The sequence below is a fragment of the Balaenoptera acutorostrata genome, chromosome 10, assembly GCF_949987535.1.
Source record: "Balaenoptera acutorostrata chromosome 10, mBalAcu1.1, whole genome shotgun sequence".
Classification (NCBI taxonomy): domain Eukaryota; kingdom Metazoa; phylum Chordata; class Mammalia; order Artiodactyla; family Balaenopteridae; genus Balaenoptera; species Balaenoptera acutorostrata.
In genome coordinates this window covers 36689192-36710197 of record NC_080073.1, presented here as the reverse complement: position 1 = coordinate 36710197, position 21006 = coordinate 36689192, and the positions used below count along the sequence as shown (strand labels likewise).

Genomic DNA, 21006 nt, shown 5'->3' with positions numbered 1-21006 from the left:
TTTAATTTAATTTTTTTTTTTTTTTTTTTTTGGCTGTATTGGGTCTTTGTTGCTGCATACGGGCTTTAGTTGCGGTGAGCAGGGGCTACTCTTCGTTGTGGAGCAGAGGCTCTAGGCACGCAGGCTTCAGTAGCTGTGGCACACGGGCTCAGTAGTTGTGGCGCACAGGCTTAGCTGCTCCGCGGCATGTGGGATCTTCGCGGACCAGGGATTGAACCCACGTCCCCTGCAATGGCAGGCGGACTCTTAACCATTGCACCACCAGGGAAGTCCCTAGGCTAAGGTTTTATATTGTTGCTCTTTTTCTAATTCTGAATTTGAGTACTTTGTTCATTTATTTTTGAGACTAGATATTCTGAAATGTAAAATTCTTTTCTATGTGGCTATTATCTACATACCTTTTCCAAGTTAAAACTGTCTTCAGTTCGACTGTCCTCTGAGTTGTCTGTGTTCTTCTCATCATCCCCTTTATCTGCATTTGCAAATACAGAGGCCACTCGGACCACAGGCAAGGGCACATCTCGAGGGACAAATCTAACTGAGCTGATAGGCATGGTCCATAGTTTAATTTTCTTAAAAGATTTGGTTTTGGCAGAATACCGTGATTCACAGACAAAAACATCCTCATCTCGAAAGTTTTCTGGGCATAATTTAAAGTATTCCTGGTGGATATAAGAATAAAATCAATTAGGTGAATTTTCTGAAAACCAATCAACCAAAAAACAAATAAAATCACCAAACAAGCAAAGAAATAAAAGCTAAAGTATTAAGACTTTTTGACAGTGAACAACAAATGGTAAACGGCTAGAGATCCAGGAGTACTTCCTTATACTGAATGGCCTTACTCACCACATACTGTTTAGCTTATTTAGCTTACCAACTGCTCCTTTGACAGTATATTAGTATTTCATACAGCTATAATGTCCCTTAAAGCTGTGGGCATGTGCCTATACTACACAGACAAACAAAAAGTGCACCTTATTACCTAAAACCACACTAACAATTTATAATGATCCTTCAGAAAATGTCACCCTTAAAAATTTATCTGCCGGTATAAAAAAATTTAAGCTAACTGCATATAGCTATATAGTGTAGGCAGCAAATGGTCTTTCACCATCATGTTCAGGTTAATTTCTCCCCAAATCTTTACAGAAGCTAGAGACACAGCTTAAAAAAAAATTCAACAGTTTAAAACAGAGCTATCAGTTTTGTAAAGATCAATTTTTTGTGTTTGTGAATTTTATTCCCATGGAATAATTTATTGTTTTGGGACTAATGAGTTTCTTACCTTAACAAACATGACCACACATTTTCCTAGAATTTTACTAACAGGAACTTTATTGTAATAGTCACTCTTAAAAACTTCTTTTTCTAGAAATTTTCGTGTAGCCAAATGGAATGTTTCATTTGGCCGATAAAACCAACAGCCATACAACCATTTTTCACCTCAAAAACAAAGAGAGAGAGAAAGAGAGAGAATTACCATTAACAAAAATGACATATTCTTTGTAAAATGAGCAAATACTACATCCATTCTGCCATGGCCTAAACCTAGCAATGTGCTTTTAGGCCACGGTTCCTTAATACAATTATCTTAGAAGAAACAATACTTTAAAATAATGAAATGTAATGAGGCCTAAAAAATACTACTTTCCCCCTCCTATTAAAAGATGTATAATAAATAGAATAAGGAAGGTGATGAGACCTACTCTACTCTGCTGGGTCAGGACACACCTAAAGCTGTGTGCTTTTATAAGGATGTAAGATATACTAAAGGACATATTTAGCTCTTGGGTGAAGGAATACAAAGGTATTTTACATGATGAACAGCTGAGACAATTGGATTGCCTGGATCACACTTCTGCTTGCTTTTGGTTTCATTAACTCCTATTCATTCTCTATGTCTCAAGTTAAAGGCAATTGTTCTAGGAAGCCTTTCTGGCATCAAATTCTAAGCTAAGGCACATGTCTGTCTATAACAATTTCTTCTTTATTTGTGATTTTTACCAGAGTGGTTTTGCCAGGGGCAAAACACAGGCCTTTTGTTCTTCTCAATCTCTGCCATCCTACAGAGTTTGGCTCACGGTATGTTTTTAATAAATATCAGTTGAATGACTGAATCTCAACTAGACTTCAAAAAGTTGTATTTCTGGGCTTCCCTGGTGGCGCAGTGGTTGAGAATCTGCCTGCCAATGCAGGGGACACGGGTTCGAGCCCTGGTCTGGGAAGATCCCACATGCCACGGAGCAACTGGGCCCGTGAGCCACAATTACTGAGCCTGCGTGTCTGGAGCCTGTGCTCCGCAACAAGAGAGGCCGCGATGGTGAGAGGCCCGCGCACCGCGATGAAGAGTGGTCCCCACTTGCCGCAACTAGAGAAAGCCCTCGCACAGAAACGAAGACTCAACACAGTCATAAATAAATAAATAAAAGAACGTGAATTTCTTTAAAAAAAAAAAAAAACTTTATTAAAAAAAAAAAAAAAAAAAAAAAGTTGTATTTCTTTCGACTCAGCTGTGCCACTGCCCAACAGTGCTTGAGCCTATGTTTCTCATATAGTGGGTACTTAATTGCATTTACTGACAGTGTAGAACTATTGTTGGAAGACATAAAATGTCTGAGTTACAATTTCCTTCCCTGAGAACCAAGGAGGAGTACAGTAGTCACATCTCACCAATCTGCCCTCCAATTTAAAACGAACTTACCAGCAGAATCTTCCCACAGTCTCTCAATACAGACTATATGTGGTTGTAGATTGGCCTCTGCAGGCTCCACATAGACGTAATCTCCAACATGGTACATACTGTTCTTAAAGCTGCAGTCCTGGCTGTATGTGCGATGTAAGCCTGAGAGGCCTGCAGCTCCAGAGGAATCTTCACTCTTTTCAGCTTCTTAGGTAAAAAAGAGAAAAATGTTCTCATGAAAGGGATGCTGGAACAGATGCAAGATTCAAACAACACATACTAATAGATTTACTTCTTTTCTAGATACTCAAAGGCAGGATTCAGGACAAACAGTATGACATCCACATTCCCAATAGCCTCTACTCAAAACTGTCTTTTTGAATTACAACCAACTGCCATTAATTTAAATAAATACATAAATAAAGCATGTACAGAATAAAAATAATCACCTTAATAATATATGCTCACTAGAGTCATTCTGGATGATACAAACATATAAAGAAGAAAACAGGTCACTTGTAAATCATGTAATCCTAGAGATAATCTCATATGTACTTTCTCTCCATCCTAACACATCTGGAATTTTTTCCTCTGACAGTTATTACATGGTTATGTCACAATGAATGGAACCGTAGAATTGAGGAGATATGGAATATGTATTTCATACAATATACTGTAAACTATATATGCATACACTTAATGTATCATGAACATTTCCCCTGAGATTAAATGCTTTTCAACAAGATTTTTATTTTTGTTAAACAAAACTTTAAAAAAATATTTATTCATTTATTTATTTATTTGGCTGTGTCGGGTCTTAGTTGCGGCACGCGGGATCTTTAGTTGCAGCAAAAGTTGCAGCATGTGGGATCCTTTAGTTGCAGCATGCAGAACTGTTAGTTGGGGCATCTTTTTAGTTGCAGCATGCGGAATCTTTAGTTGTGGCATGTGGGATCTTTAGTTGTGACATGTGAACTCTTAGTTGCGGCATGTGGGATCTAGTTCTCTGACTAGGGATTGAACCCAGGCTCCCTGCATTCGGAGTGCAGAGTCTTAGCCACTGGACCTGGACCAGGGAAGTCCCTAAACAAAACTTTTTAATGGCTCCCATATAAGCCATTATCTGCAAACACCGTAGGTTTTTTTCAGGAAAAAGCTTTGCCCACTTCTTTGATTACTTCCTTAAGATAATTTTCCATAAATGGAAGAGCTGGAAATAAGCATGTTAAAAGTTTTTAAAATGCATATTCCAAACTGACCCCCAAAAGTCTATACCAACTTAAGTCCTTCACTCTTTGGCTACAAGGTGGGGGGGGGGGTCTGTTTCTCCATTCCCTCTCCAATACTGGTATTATAATTTTTTTTTAAAGTTTTGCCATTTTTGGTAGAAAATGTTATCTAGCAGTTGATTAATCAAATGAATCCCTGTGACATAGGAAGCATATTCACAAGGTTCTTGAGAATTTTATACCAACCGGAACACTGTCAACAGGCCTGAAACGGACAGAGTACAAAATGAAAGAAGGCTGTTAAACCCCCCAAATTCTAGAGACAGGAAACAGGCTGATAAAACAACTCAGCTGCAACCATGTGTTACCTTTCATGAAAAAGGATGATTCAGAGGGCAAAGTGTGGAGCCACAGAGAACTAATTCCATGCCCTGAAGCCTAATGGAGTCTGCCTGCCCGGATCTTGAAACTGCTTGGAATTAATGACTCTTTATTTTCTTTCCATTTCTCCCTTTTTGAAAGGGAATGTCCCTGTTATCCTATGCATGTTCCATCACTATATTGTAGGAGCAGAGAACTTGTTTTTTCACTTTCACAGGTTCACAGATGAAGAGAAATTGTGTCTCAGGATGGATCATACCCAGAGCCTCACCCATACACCTAGTTTAGACGATTTAAATAATGAGATTTGGGACTTTTGAGTTGATGGTATTTAGATTAGATTTTGGTAGCCGGTAGAGGGGTTGTTACAGTAACAAGTACCTAAAAAAATATGAAAGTGATTCTGCAATTGAATAGGCAGAGACTGGAAGAATTTTGAGGAACACGACAGAAAAAGCCTAGGTTGCCTTGAATAGACTGTTAGTAGAGAAATGGACATTAAAGACTTGGCATTGAAGGCTCAGAAGAAAATGAAGAAAATGTTATTAGAAAGTGGAGGAAAGGGGTCCTTGTTATATAGTGGAAGAAGGCCTAGCAGAACTGTGTTCTGCAGTTATGTGGATTCTAGGCCACCTGAGCTGATCTTTTAGATATCTTTTTCTTTGTTTATTTGTTGTCGTTCTATTTCCTTGGAGATTTCTTCAACTTTATCTTCTAATCCTTCTCTGTTTCCCTTCTGCTATCTTTAAAACAATTTTTTAAGTGAATAAATTTGATATATAACATCGTGTAAATTTTTAAAAATATTTATTTATTTATTTATTTAGGCTGTGCTGGGTCTTAGTTGAGGCACATGGATATTCGTTGCGGCATGTGGACTTCTTAGTTGTGGCATGCAGGCAGGATCTAGTTCCCTGACCAGGGATCGAACCCGGGCCCCCTGCATTGGGGGTGTGGAGTCTTACCCACTGGACCACCAGGGAAGTGCCACATTGTGTAAATCTAAGGTGTACAACATGTTACTTTGATCTATTTATATACTGTTGCCATTGCAGCAGTTTACCACACTACATAACTATAGGACAATATTGTTGTCTATATCTACTGTACTCTGCATTAGATCTCTATAGCTTATTTACTACTCTTTGCAAGTTTGTTCTGTTAAACAACATGAATCTTATCCCCCAACCCCACTCTGCTATCATTTTTTTTTAAAAGCTTGAGATATAATTAATACACCATACAATTCACCTATTTAAAGTGCACAGTTTGGCACTTCCATAGTGGTGAAGTGGTTAAGAATGCGCCTGCCAATGCAGGGGACAGAGGTTCAATCCTTGGTCTGGGAAGATCCCACATGCCACGGAGCAACTAAGCCCGTGTGCCACAGCTACTGAGCCCGTGTGTCACAACTACTGAAGCCCGTGTGCCTAGAGCCCGTGCCCCACAACAAAGAGAATCCCTCGTGATGAGAAGCCCACACACCACAAAGAAGAGTAGCCCCCGCTCGCCGCAACCAGAGAAAGCCCGCGTGCAGCAACAAAGACCCAACACAGCCAAAAATTAATTAATTAATTAATTATTTTAAAAGTGCACAATGCAATGGTTTTTGGTATACTACATTAATTTTAAAAAATTGTGGTAAGATATATATCACATAAAATTCACCATTTTTGGACGATTTTTTAAAAATAAATTTATTTTTATTTTTATTTATTTTTGGCTGTGTTGGGTCTTTGTTGCTGCATGTGGGCTTTCTCTAGTTGCGGCGAGCAGGGGCTACTCTTTGTTGCAGCGCGCGGGCTTCTCGTTGTGGTGGCTTTTCTTGTTGTGGAGCATGGGCTCTAGGCACGTGGGCTTCAGTAGTTGTGGCTCGCGGGCTCTAGAGCACAGGCTCAGTAGTTGTGGCACACGGGCTTAGTTGCTCCGCGGCATGTGGGATCTTCACTGACCAGGGCTCGAACCTGTGTCCCCTGCACTGGCAGGCGGATTCTTAACCACTGCGCCATCAGGGAAGCCCTGGACGATTTTTAAGTGTATAGTTCAGTGGCATTAATTATACTCACAATGTTGTGTAACCATAACCACTATTTCCAAAACCTTTTCTTTACTCCAAACATAAACTCTGTAACCATTAAATAAAAATAACTCCTTATCTTTCTTCTCCACAGCTTGGTAACCTTGAATCTACTTTGTCTCTCTATGAATTTGGTATTCTAGGTACCTCATATAAGTGAAATCACACAGCATCTGTCCTTTTGTGTCTGGCTTATTTCAGATAGCATAATGTTTTCAAGGTTCATCCACCTCGTAGTATGTGTCAGAACTTCTTTACTTTTTATGGCTGAATAATATTCCACTGTATGTAAATACTGCATTTTGTTTATCCATTCATCTGTGATGGATACTTGGGTTGTTTCTGTCTTTTGGCTATTATGAATAATGCTGCTATGAACATTGGTATACAAGTATCTGCTTAAGTCCCTGGTTTCAGTTCTTTTGGATATATACCTAGGAGCAGAACTAATTGATCATATAGTAATTAAATGTTTAGCTGTTAAACAAATTGCCAAACTGTTTTCCATAGTGGCTGCACCACTTTACATTCCCACCAGCAATTTATGAGGGTTCCAATTTCTCCACATGGTCACCAACACTTGTATCTTTTTTTTTTTTTTTTATAACAGTTATCCTAAAGGGTGTGAAGTGGTATCTCACGGTAATTTTCATTTTCATTCCCCTAATGACTAATGACGTTGAACATTAATTTTCATGTGCTTATGGCCATTTCTATAATTTCTTTGAGGATATATCTATTCAAATATTTTGCCCACTTTTGAATTGTGTTGTTTGGTTATTGTTGAATTGTAGGAGTCCTTTGTATATTCTGGACACTAGACCGTTATCAGATATAATGATTTGTGAATATTTTAACTCTGTGCATTTACCATATTTTTAATTTCCAATAAATTTTCTGTTCTGCAAATGTTCATTTTTTATGGCTTTCTGTTCTTGTTTTATGGATGCAGTAGCTTGCCATCTCTCTGAAGGTCCAGTTAGTTGGTTTTTTTAAAAAATTTTCTCCTGCTGCCTTCACTTTTTTTGTTTCTTCCAAGGTCCATTTTTCTTTTTGTTTTGCTCTCTATCTTAACATCTTAGAGAGTTTTCCCTTAAATATTTGGTCCCATTTAAATAAATATCTGCTTCTATTTAAAAGTAAAACACTTTAGGGACTTCCCTGGTGGTCCACTGGTTAAGATGCTGTGCTTCCAGTGCAGGGGGCGTGGGTCTGACCCTGGTCTGGGAACTAAGATCCCACATGCTGTGTGGTGCAGCCAAGAAAAAAAAAAAAGAAACAAAAGTAAAAACGCTTTAAAAAGCTGACTGGAAGCTCTCCATGCATACATAGAGCTGGATGGATTTCATTGAGGACCAGATGTTATCTTCAGATCCCCACTGCCTGGTCCATTTCTCAAGAGAAGAATCTTCTGTCTCAAAATTAAAAACCCGGGACTTTCCTGGTGGCACAGTGGTTAAGAATCCGCCTGCCAATGCAGGGGACACGGGTTCGAGTCCTGGTCTGGGAAGATCCCACATGCCGTGGAGCAACTAAGCCCGTGTGCCACAATTACTGAGCCTGCGCTCTAGAGCCTGCAGGCCACAGCTACTGAGCCCACGTGCTGCTACTGAAGCCCGCACACCTAGAGCCCATGCTCTGCAACAAGAAAAACCACCGCAATGAGAAGCCCATGCACAGCAGCAAAGAGTAGCCCCCACCTGCCGCAACTAGAGAAAGCCCGCACGCAACAACAAGACCCAACACAGCCAAAAATTAAAAAAAAAAGAACTTGGTATGATTTCAATCCTTTAAAATTTTTTAAACTTTTATGACCCAGCACATAGTCCATTCTAGACAATGTTCCATGTACACTCTTCAAGAATGTGTATTCTGCAGTCACTGGGTATAGTGTTTTACACGTCAGTCAAGTCAAGCTGGTTGACAGTCCTTGTCCTAGAGCTCAGGTTGCTATAAGAACACCCACCATAAACAGGGTGGCTTAAACAACAAACATCCATTTCTCACAGTTCTGGAGGCAGATTTGGTGTCTGGTGAGGGTCCACTTCCTGGTTCATAAACAGTTGTCTTCTCACTCTTCATCCCCTTACAATGGCACCAATTCCACTGTAGTGGCTCCACTCCCATGACTGCATCCAAACCTAATTACATCCTAAAGGCCCCATCTCCAGACACCAACATACTGGAGGCTACAACGTACAAATTTTGGTGGGAGACACAACATTCAGTCTATAGCAATCTTATTTAAGTCATACTTTTGCCAATTTTTGGTCTAGTTAGTCTGTCATTTGCTGAGAAAGGTGTATTGAGACTATAACCATTGAACTATTTCTCTTCAATTCTGTCAGTTTTTGCTTCATGTATTTTGGGGCTCCACTGTTAGGTGCATACACATTTATAAGTATTATACGTTCTTGACCCTTTTAACATTATAAAATGTCCCCCTTCAACTCTAGGAATATTTCTTAAAGTCTATTTGTCTGATTAATATAGCCACTCCAACTCACTATGGTTACTATTTGCATGGTATATCTTTTCCCTTCATTTTCCTTTCAACCTATTTGTGTCCAAATCTAAATGAGTCTCTTATAGACGGTATACAGTTGGATCTTACTTTTTAAATTCAGTCTGATAACCAATGCATTTTGAATGGAGTGTTCAGTCTATTCACAGTATGTAATTACTGATATGACTGAATTCAAGTCTGCCATTTTGCTTTTTTTTTGGTCTTATTTTTTTTTGTTCCTTTTTTCCTCCTTTACTGCCCTCTTTTGTGTTAAGCAAGTATTTCTGGCGTATCATTTTAATTCCTGTGTTGACTTTTTCTATTTATTACTGGTATTACAATATGCATCTTTAACATGTCACCATCTATTTCAGGTTAACAGTGACTTAGTTTCATTCAATATTGCAACTTTGCTCCAATACGGCTCCATTCCTTTGTGCTAGTTGTGTCACATATATACTTCCATAAACGTTATAAAGCTAACAATAGTGTTATTATTCCTTTAATCAATCTAATGTTTTTAAAGAAATTAAGTGAAAAAGATACAGACATAGTCTTTTATATTTACCCACATATTTACCATTTCCAATACTCTTCAGTCCTTCTTACAGATCTGAGTTACTACCTGGTGGTATTTTCTTTTGGCCTGAAGCTCGTCCTTCAGTATTTCTTACAGGGAAGATCTACCAGCACTGAACTCTCTCAATTTTTGTTAATCTGGGAATGAGTTATTTCAGCTTCACTCTTGAAAGACAGGTTCGTTCACTGGATACACAATTATTGGTTCAGTGTTCTTCCCCTTTTAGCATTCTGAATATCATTCTACTGCTTTCTGGCCTCCATTATTTCTTATGAGTCATTATCATATTATTGTTTTTTTGGACATGATGAGTCATTTTTCTGCTTTTAAGACTTTCTTTCAGCAGTTTGGTTATGACATACCTAGATGTGATTCCCTTTGTGTTTTCTTACATGTTCTTGGAGCTGTAGGTTAATGTTTTACATCAAATTTGAGAAGTTTTCAGCCATTATGTCTTCAAATATTTTTCTTTCCCTTTCTCTCCTCTGAGATTCCCATTATAAGTATACTAGGACACATGGCATGAGGGGTTGCTGTAAGTCTGCACAGCTAAAGCTCAACCAATGATTTAGGTGAAGACTGTATTCAAGCACCTCAAACCTGTAAGGATCCACCCTCTGCTGAACAATCTGCATGTGGCTTGGGGGATGCATTCAAAGTTGTGACCAACTTTCTAGAATCTCTCGCATTTTGCTTTTCATCAGTATCTCGCATCTCCCCTGTACATGTGTAGTTTTCCAGTCAGCCAAGAATGTGTGGAGAGCTTATCTTAGCCCTTCTATGGTAATTTTCAGGATATTCCTCAACCCCAACTGTTACTTGGGGCAAGTGAAGCTACAGGTTTACCCTGTTCATTCCTGCATCAACTGCTTTCGTTGGAAAAGACACAGGACCCCCCTCCCCCTTCCCTGGTCCAACACACACACACACACACACACACACACACACACACACACTCTCTCTCACCATCCTAAATGAGTACATTCCTTCTGGCAAAAAGCTGCTGGTTTCTGCAGCTAGCCCTGTACTGGTAAAATCACTATTCTCACCAACCAGGTTCTTTTCTTTTCTTTTTTGCATATGCCATTGCTTATGAGAATTTGCTTCAAACCAACTTACTTTGTTCTCTTGCCTAAGGAAAAACAACTCTAAGGAGGAGATCTGATGCTAAAGACTAATACGACTCTTGGAAAGTTATATATTCTAGGTATTTATGTGAATTCTTTTTCAGAAATGATTAAATTTCTAATAAAAGTTCCTACTTTCAAATATTTCTAAATTCTGGCAAGTGACTCAAAGTAACATTTTTAGGTTGTTACAATTAAAATAAAAATTTCCTCCTAGTTATGTGGTTCAACCAAAATATCATCTACTTGGGGACTTCCCTGGTGGTCCAGTGCTTAAGAATCCGCCTTCCAATGCAGGGGACACGGGTTCGATCTCTGGTTGGGGAACTAAGATCCCACGTGCTGTGGGGCAACTAAGCTTGCATGCGGCAGCTACAGATCCCACATGCTCTGGAGCCTGCGTACCCCAACTAGAGAAAAGCCCGCGCACCGCAACGAAAGATCCTGCGTGCCGCAACTAAGACCCGACGCAGCCATAAATAAATAAATAAATAATTTAAAACAAGAACAAAGTATAATCTACTTACCTGGCTGAGTCCATACGAGGACAGCCATGCTGTTGAACAATGGGGCAGAAACTTTAGGCACTGCTGAGAATGCTCTCTAGCCCCAGCTGGGCCCCTTAGGTTTTTATCTACCAATAGTATTAAGAGGTTTTAAGCTCCCACACTTGTGAATTAATTGACGCTGTTCTTGAAATACTAGAATAACAGCTGTGTCACGTATAACTTCCAACCTTTTCCAGTCTGATGACCAAACTGATAATGACAAAAACATTTCCCATCTTACCATGTCTGTTTTGAAAGAGCCAACACCCTGAGTCTTCATTTACACAAATAGGACTCTGCTCCACAGGTAATTATAAGACCAGCTAGGACAGAGCATAATAATGTTTCTTCATATTTAATAAAATGAAAGAAACTAACCTCTTTTTTCTTCTTCTCGTTTTAGTTTATCTTCCTCTATTTCTTTCGGTAGTTTTTCCTTTTTCTCTTTCTCCACATCATTATGTAAATGTTTTGTGGTATAGCTGAGTGCTGGTGAAAGAAGGATCTCTCCATTTTTGCAGAGTTCATCACGAATTTTAATAAAAAACTGCTGAAGTTCTACCGCATCCTCATATATTTCAGAATCTGTCCTATAATAGCATTAAGAGTATTCACTGACACACAAGCTGCTTCTTTTAAACACCCTGCTTATATGTTAAAGCATTCTATGAAATGCTTCTTTAATGCATTAATTGATATAATGGTAACTTCTGTGCAGTTCTAATAAGGCTATCTCCTTAAAATTTGTTAGAACAGAATCTGAAGTGTAATTTTACCTTGGTGAGCCTCATGCTCACCAGTTTCCTTTTCCTTAAGGCTCACTCCTTGTACAGCTCATGTAAAAGGAAAGGCCTCATACAGCTTCCTAGGGAGAAACATAGCATGTTCATTAGCTGATTTTGGCAACAGAAGGGGGTTGCCACAGTCAGGGACTATACTAAGGCTCCACACCATGTGCAACACTTACTTGCATCTAATCTTTGAATTAATTTTTACTTTCTCTTAGTTAAGGGACCAACACACTGCATAAGGTATTAACAAAAGATTTAGCCCATTTTATTCTTTTTGGATCTATATCATGGTTGCCTAGGCTGGTACGACTCCGTGAATATTTGAACCTAAACTGCAAAGTCCTAAGGGCATCGTAAAATGGTTACAGGCCTCAGAGTCAGTGTTCATTTTAGTTTCCCAGAAATAACTACATAATTCTGGGGAATCACCACAGGCAACATAGTGGAAGATAGAAAAAAAATTATGTGTGTCATACTGAAAACTTTTAAAAGATTCTTTCACCATTTATAAAATGAGAGGATTGGGCAAAATGAACTTCAGAATTTAGACTCAAAGAAATTCTATTACTATTTCTAATCCACTGTTGGTCTGAGGAAGAAAGATAATTCTATTAAGAATACCAGGGTCTGACATTTCATATGTAAATAAACGTGGGACATTTGGCCCTTGTGCTTCCGTGAGAGAGTTATTGACGGTGGGTCGCTGACATCTTCATGAAGTTTAGGGAGTGATTCATTGCAGGGATGGGCTACGGGATATTGCAGAATTCTCCCTGCTCAGAAGAGCATCATTTTCATTCTCGTTAGCAATCAGCTGTTTTGTCACTTTCATATTGACTCCATCAGTACATCGGTATAACCCGAGGGTGTGATTAAGTACGCCTCAACTTGAAATTCAATTGCTGTTACTCGTTGTATTTATACTTGTATTGCTCTTAAGTTGTATTCATAGCACTTTTCATATGTTTCTGCATTTGAACCTTGCAATAAACCTGTGCGGTGGGCTGCACGGGTCTAATAGCCTAGTTTTACAGTCGAGGAAGCTGAACTCATTAAGTTCTTGGCCTAAGCCCTCGGAGCTGGTAAGTGGTTTTGCGTATTAGAACCCAGATATTCTTGCTCTAAATCTAGTGCTCGCTCTATGTGTTTATGTACATATTCACAAATACTCCTTTATTCAACAAATAAAAAGTATGTGCAAAACACACACACACACAAAAAAAGAATATCAGAGTCTGAAAAATTATCCACAAAGGTAACCAGAGACAAAGACTTATTAGCAGCAGTCATGGAGACATTCTGGTCAGGCGAGCGTGGATGGTGTAGCAAGCTCAGTCAGCTGTTTGCTGATACGGATCACTAGAGCATCAAAACTTGAACGAAGCCTCCAGAATGCTTCTCACCAGCAAAGGTGAACTGGCAATCTAAAACACTGCCAATAACAACCTAAATGGATATTTCAAGAAAGATTCTAAAATCTTTTCAGGTTATAGAAATGCTAACACTTGTAGGAAAGCAATAAAAATAAAACTGGCCAAGGGAAATAAAACTCCTACGACACTATTTTGATGCCTATTATTTGAACAGAGACTTCCGAAGACTGTTCGCTTGAAATTAATTTTACAAGAGCTTACAATTTTAAGTATAAAATTAAAACTGAAAACACACTTTTGATAATCCACATTACACTGAAAGGGCAGATTCATAATTCCATCATGTGCTCAGAACAGTGTGTAATTTATAAAACTTACAAATTGTTTAGTTCTGGGTTTTTCCATTTAATATTTTCAGCCCTTGGTTGACCTCGAGTAACTGAAACTGCAGAAAGTGAAACGGTGGATAAAAAGGGGAATACTGTAAAGTCACCTTGGACTCTACCTCCTAGGCCTCAAAAGCAAAAACTAACCATGTCAACAATGGGAGAAGCAAAAGAGCTCATTTCCTAGAGATACAAATCTGCTTAATTCTTAAAATAATCATGTCATCTATATAAGAAACAAAGTTGCTAATAATCTAAGAGACAAGTCTATTTTGGAAGAAGCACAGAACTAATCCCAAGATATACTGGGGGTAAGGTAGGGGGGCAGGGAGGAGAGGAGTAACTTTAGACCTAAGGACTATTTAAGTAAACTGTGAATAAAAATGGAACTCTAAGCTCCATGAGAGCAGGGTTTGTCTGTTTTGTCCACTGGTGTATACCAAGTATCCCGAACATTCTCATAACTGGTAGTCACTCAATAAACATTTGTTGAATAAATGAAAACTAACGAATAAATGAATGCAGATTTTGACTACAATATGTCCCCCCATATTTCTCTTTATTTCTATCTGCACTGCTGAAGAATAAGGACCATTTACTAAATGTGTCACTCAAGGGCCTCTCCAATCTGACCCCAACTCCACGTGTCTCTTGAACACACCATATTCATTTCCTAACCCTATGCTTTTACTCATACCACTTACCTTATCTGAATCCCACCCATTTTCCCAGTCTTCTCTGACGTCTCATGCCTTTTTAGAACTCTAACGCAGTTCCTTTACTCCACCATCTTTTACTAAATATCAAGTTGTTAAACGTTATCTCATGCCTGGAATTATTTTTCCCTAAGCATAGGCGCTACCCCAGCTGTCAGACTTGAAGCTCTTAGAGCACACAGCTCAAGTCTTATCATCCCTGGCTGCGCTCCATGACTGGCGTCTTGGTGACTGGCTCAGCAGTGGCTCTCTATAGTGGGGAACAAGATAAGCCAAGCCACTTACTAGTTGTGACTTTGCAATGTATTTCCCTCTGTCATGTACATCTTCGTATACAAATTAGGAAGATTATCACCTACCTAGAATGGCTATTATAAGAGTTAGAGATTATGTACATAAAGTACTTAGCGTGGTGCTTTACAAAGGGCAGGCCCTCAATAGGAACATCAAACATTACTTTTAATTTTTCTTTCAAGATCCAGAGCAAACCCAGGCTTCACAGATTCCCCAGCTGGAATCACCCCATGCCCAGTGACTAAAGGTCTAGCTCTCAGCATGATAGACTATAAGCTCCAGGAAGGCAGAGTTTGTATTTTTAACTTTTTATATACCCCCCAAGTGACCCCAAGAGCATATAGAAGACACACTGTAATTGCTGAACTGAAACTGTTTTCACAGCTGAGTATATACTATTGTTGTGTGGCAAATATACAGCACAGATCAAAATTAGAAGGGAATTTAAGTTTGATGGAAATTTAAATTTGATTTCTTCTTCTTTTAGAACATTTAATGTCTACAGACTGAACTTAAAAGTAACGAATCTGAGATTAAAAAGAAGCCCTTTTAGATATCTGAAATGACAATCAAATTTAAATCAGTCTAACCTCAGATCAGTATCTTAGAGCTATTTTAATTTATTTAAAGCATGCTTGCATTCAACTCAAACTTTAAAAGAAAATCATATTACTATTTCTAATTGAAAGCATTTTATCCATTAAAAATACATGTTGTATGAAAGGCTATATTTTAAAAGTTTATGTTTTTCAACAGATCTTCAATTTTGTCTCATTCCTCCCGTCATTGGCCCTACTCTAGACAATTTAGTAGTGTGCCTTCTCTCCTCCACAGACTATACTTGCTCTCTATAAGTTTTGGCTAATTAAAATTCAAAATAGCACCCCATCAACTGTAATCATGTACCTATGCTGAAATAGCAAATCAAAGCAAAATTCTTTCTTCTGTTTTACACTAAATGTCACACCTTCTCAAAAAGAAATGGTTTTGAAAACATACCGATTCATCCTTCTTGCTCTCTCCAATACTTCAAACATATGCTCTTGAAATAAATCGAGCCGCCGGTAGCGATTATTTTCAACATTCTTCCTAATTATGTCAAAAGTAAGAGGAGGTTTGTTTGGAAAGCTGGGATCCACAGCAGGAATTTCTGCTAGGGAATCACTGTAGCATCTTCCTTCATCATCCTGATGACTCATGACTGACACAAAAAGATTATGGATAAGCTCCTGAATCAGCAAGGTTACATTTGGGACATGAGAGTCCTCATCTCCTTCTAGGTCTCTCCGAGTTTCAAGCAGGACTTTGTGTAGGACAAGGGCATCTTTGTAGATCAAAGACTCTGGTTCATTGTATGTACAGGCATTGTTAAACATCATGACAAAGTCCTCAACCATGGAGTCTATATCTTGGTATTTGTTGGCCATCATGTGACTTCGAATTTTTTCCATGTCCATGGGTTTTTTAATGGTCAAATAGTAGTCAGGCAGCTCGGATCTGGAGGGAAGCCTCAGAAATATGGCACTGAGGCGGCGACCCCTCTTATCAGTATAGTTCTTTACAGCTTCATAGACTTCATTTAGTTTTTGCTGCATTGGAGTCATATATTTTGATTTTTTAGGAGAAATACCGCTCTTCCTACCTAAAGAAAGATTTATGTTAAATGGATAAAATAAAATATATGAACCTAAATTTGTAAAAAGTTGGTAGCATAACCACAAGGAAGGGACTATTCCAAGTGATATATAAAACACAGTAATTAGTATGTTTCTAGTGAAACATACCCTATCAACAAAGAAAGAACTAGAAAAACTGTTTTCAGTACTTATATTTTTGGTGGGAGAGTAAGTACTACTATGTTGAGATAGTTGTGAATAAGGTAGAATAAAGGAAATGAGTAGCTATGTGACACTCTAACTCCATCTCCTATGGTATCCTTGAGAACTGAGATTTTCAACAAGGGAGAAAAAGAGATCAAGGTGTTAAAACAGAGGACACTGAATAAAAACCTTGTAGCCTTGAATCTCAACTGGGAGTATCAGTATGAACTTAAGATGTATTTTCTCTTTAAATATAAAATACACACACACAAAATTTCTTAGCTCTGTCCACTGAAAATTCTAGAAACAGTGACCAACCCAGTTGCAGTATACCCCTATATAATTTTGACTATATAAAGACTACAGCTCTGGAATACTGATTTCAAATACTAATGTTAGTAGCTCTTTGGCAAATGGCTAATTCCTAGTCTATACAAGATGAGCCTGGTATATCTTGAAACACTAGACAGTAAAGAATCTACCAACGACTTCTTACCATGGTCAGGTCAAAAGACCATAGCAGCCAGTCTGGGACAACGTAAGTATCAACAAGAACCATAATTGCAATGGGTTATTAAAACTCAGCAATATGTTTAAATCTAGTAGTTCTTAATGATACATAAAAACAAACAAACAAACAATGGGATAGATGTGTTGCAGGACTTTAGTAAACCAATGCATTATTTTCTTTGTACTTCATTATTTTGAAAACTGGTAAATAAAAGGGGAAAAAAAATCTAGCTTTTATCCTTTCAAAAACCAAACAATATACACAAACAAACAAAAAAACCATACCTCTGGGTAACGAAACACTGGATGAGGCAAAGTTTATTTATATAGAAGTATTCCAGTTAGTAAATGAGCAAGGAATGATAAAATTAAATTATCACTATCTAACAGCTCTTCAATGAATTAAGCATCAATAGCTATTAACATAATTTAAAGAAACAACCAGATATTACGTGCCACCTGATGGAAGACACTATATCACCTCTGAAGTCAGTTTCTGTGTCAAAGGGAGGGGAGAATCAAATTTAAATCTAAATCTGATCGACTACCAATTTATAGGAACTAAAAAGGACAAAAGAACACGTGAAACTACAGCAAAGGGACACAATGAGCAAAACCTAGACTGTGGGAAACTATAGTACAAACCCAATTTCTTCAACAAACTGCAAGGGAAAAAAGAGAGATGGAGGGGAATTTATAGATTAAAAGAACTATCAATCAAATGCAATGTGTGGACCTTATTTGCCAAGTTGAAACTGAATCTAATCAAGCCTTTAAAGTTAACTTCCATTTATGAGAAATAGGGAAATAAAGGAAAAAGTTGACATCACAAGGAAGTGAACTGACTAATCCAGAAATTTGGACTGCACATGAAAGTGACCAGGTTTCTAGAGTTAATGGCATGAAGGATAAAAAAAGGAGGGGGACTGCTCTAAACTATGAGTTTAAGGACAAAATAATCAAATGTAATATACAGAACTTAATTAGATCCTGATTTGAAGAAACTGACTATAAATATACATTTGTGAGACAATCAGTAAAATTTGAAAATTTGTCAGGTATTAGATGAAACCAAGAAACTCCTAATTTTGTTAGGTGTGACAATGACTTCATGGTTATTTAAGAAAATACCTGCGTATTTTAGAGATGCATAATGAACTATGTAGAAATAAAACGACATGATTGGATTTGGCTTAAAATAATTCAGAACAAAGAAAAAAGAAGGAAAAAACGGAAGATAGGAAATAAGTATGGCAGAATCTTGATAAATGCTGAGTAACAGGTATAGACAGGGATTCATTGTACTATTCTTTATACTTACATATGTTTTGAATTTTTCATAAAATTGAGAAATGAAAAAATTAACATTGCATGTTAAAATTTCCTTTCCCTGAACTTTAAAAAAAATGTATTTATATATATTGAGATAGTTACTGTTAAAGTATCTATCTGTCATTAGTTTCCTAACTCAACTTGTATAATGAATTCTAGTTTTAAAAGGCATTATATCCCTGTAAGTTAGAAGGTTTTCATTTCTGCAAACCTTCTGTATGTTTTTACAACTCCATGAAGAGATAAATGAATGGCTTAACAAAAAGGAATGATCACTTAGCAATAAATCATACCCAAAGCTATTGTAAATTCAGTTTACAGTCATTTCATATAAAAAATCAGGGTCTGTTTGTTTTTTCCCTTTTCAGCAAATATGACTCTAAAGAATATTTGACAACACCACTGTCATTTGCTTGGTATTTATTTTACTTATATATTTTAAATAAGGTAGAAACCTCTTCTGTAGCCCAATGGTACTAATTGTTTTTGCTGTCTCTCTTCTCTCTCACAGTTTTCAACCAAACAACCATCCACAGACTACACTCAAAAGACAGCCAAGTTAACTTACAGTACAGTGGCTAGACATCTCTAACCTATCAAATTCTGTCTAGGAGGAACTACTGGGACTCATTTTTAATTCTAGTAATCAGCAAACAAACATACAAAAAAAAAAAAAAAAGAAAGAAAATAAAATCTGCCACTATATGCTTCCAGGCATCACATGTAGAAAAAATATCTATTCTTACTATTTAACATTTACAAAATGTCCACTGCATTCAAAAAAGCAAAACCTTTGACATTATATTCTTCTATTCCTCACGTGCTTTTACGTTTACTTAAAATACAGAAGACAGTGCTTGAGAGGAATTAAGAAACTCCATGCTGGAGTGCAAGTTCAATTATATTCACCAATTAATTAAATGTTATTTCAGTAAATCAGCAATCTATCCTTGATGGACTAAACTGAACAATGAAGTGTGAGGCTGCCTTACTCAGTTTGAGTTTGGGAGAAGCCATGTCATCATCATCAGGCAGTGGGCCCAGCTCTTTCCTTTTATCCTTGAGTAACTTCTCCAGGATGTGCGCATCATTGTACACCTATATTTAATTACAAATATAATTAAAATTATTTTTCTAAGAAGCTTTCTACTGAAGTATAATATACATCCATAAAGAAGTTTTAAAAACATAAGTTAGGATAGTTGAGAACTAAAGAAATAAAGCCTGAGATCACTACAGAGCAACAAAATCACATCTCCGTGGGGTGGGCCTCAGCCTCAACTGGTTTGTTGTTTAAAGTCTTCCAGGTGACTCTAATGTGCACCCATGCAGGCTAAAGTGTGAGAACTACTGTACCAGAATCATTGCAAGTTTTTGCAAAAGTTCTGAAATATATTTACATGTGTTGTTTCTTCATAAATCTCTCTTGCACTGGACCCTCAAGGTAGCAGACTTAGCTCAATGGAAATTAAAAATTAAAAACATCTGATAGTTGGAGAGAAACATCTCAAACATTATTAAAAGGGATTTAACACCAGTGTGCGTTCACAGCCTGGAATCTGATCTGTGAAAAGCAAGAATCCCTGCTGAGGCTCTCTCTCTATGAAGACTGGGCCGAAGGTGGTAACACAGAGCCAAGGACAAGGTTACGCACCCAACTGTTTTGCCCCCACAGCTGCCTCCTCCCACTCCCCCTACAAAGGCTCTCCTCCATGACTGCCCCCAGAGCAGAGGGGCTGAGGGAATAACTGACCTCTCTTCTTTGGCAACCTCTCTTAAGGGTGGCTTTTTTCTTTACCAGTGGCAGACAAGTGGCACATTGGCCAATGACACTGAGGACAGTGTAAACCCCTATGACAGAGAGAACCATTTCTTTGATCACAAGCACCCTCAGTGCCTACTTTATTTTATATTGAAATGTAATAGTATAAGAAAGGAAATAAACAATTTGAAAATGTACTTTTATTTCTGGGAGATTTAAAGTAGATAAAGAAAACTCAGAAAAGATCTATGTACCCCCAATACATGTTCACTGCAGCATTATTTACAATAGCCAAGATAAGGAAACAATCTAAGCATCCATCAATGGATGAATGGATAAAGAAAATGTCACACGCACACAGGAATATTATTCAGCCATAAAAAAAATGAAATCTTGCCATTTGCGACAACGTGGATGAATCTTGAGGGCATTATGCTAAGTGAAATAAGTTAAGATGGAGAAGGACAAATACTGTATGATCTCACTTATATGGAATCTAAAAACACCCCCCCCCCCACCAAAAAAAACCCAAGCTCATAGATACGGAGAACAGATTGGTGGCTGCCTGAGGTGGGGGTGGGGGAAGGGCAAAATGAATGAAGGAGGTCAAAAGGTACAAGCTTCCAGTTATAAAATAAATAAGTCATGGGGATGTAATGTATGGTGACTATAGTTAATAATACTGTATTGCATATTTGAAACTTGCTAAGAGAACAGATCGCAAAAGTTCTTATCACAAGAAAAAAAATTTGTAACTACATATGGTGATGGATGTTAACTAGACTTACTGCAGTGATCATTTTGCAATATATATAAATATCAAATCTCTATGTTGTTCACTTGAAACATGTCACTTATACCTCAATTAAAAAAATTAAGTAAAGGACATGA

General features: G+C 37.7%; 1 protein-coding gene across 27 annotated transcripts in view; it reads right to left on the bottom strand.

Moving 5' to 3' along the window:
- Positions 1 to 21006, bottom strand: part of PBRM1 (polybromo 1) — a 106737-nt gene that overhangs the window by 36005 nt on the left and 49726 nt on the right. For 20 of the 27 annotated variants that reach the window (XM_057555028.1, XM_057555022.1, XM_057555040.1 and 17 more), the window contains 6 exons: positions 19346 to 19451; positions 15691 to 16333; positions 11510 to 11721; positions 2705 to 2890; positions 1289 to 1446; positions 399 to 662 (listed from right to left, as the gene is read on the bottom strand). In XM_057555028.1, the coding sequence (XP_057411011.1) occupies positions 399 to 662; positions 1289 to 1446; positions 2705 to 2890; positions 11510 to 11721; positions 15691 to 16333; positions 19346 to 19451 (1569 nt within the window). The remainder of the gene's footprint in view (positions 1 to 398; positions 663 to 1288; positions 1447 to 2704; positions 2891 to 11509; positions 11722 to 15690; positions 16334 to 19345; positions 19452 to 21006) is intronic. The other 7 variants (XM_057555041.1, XM_057555038.1, XM_057555019.1 and 4 more) reach the window with 1 other exon arrangement.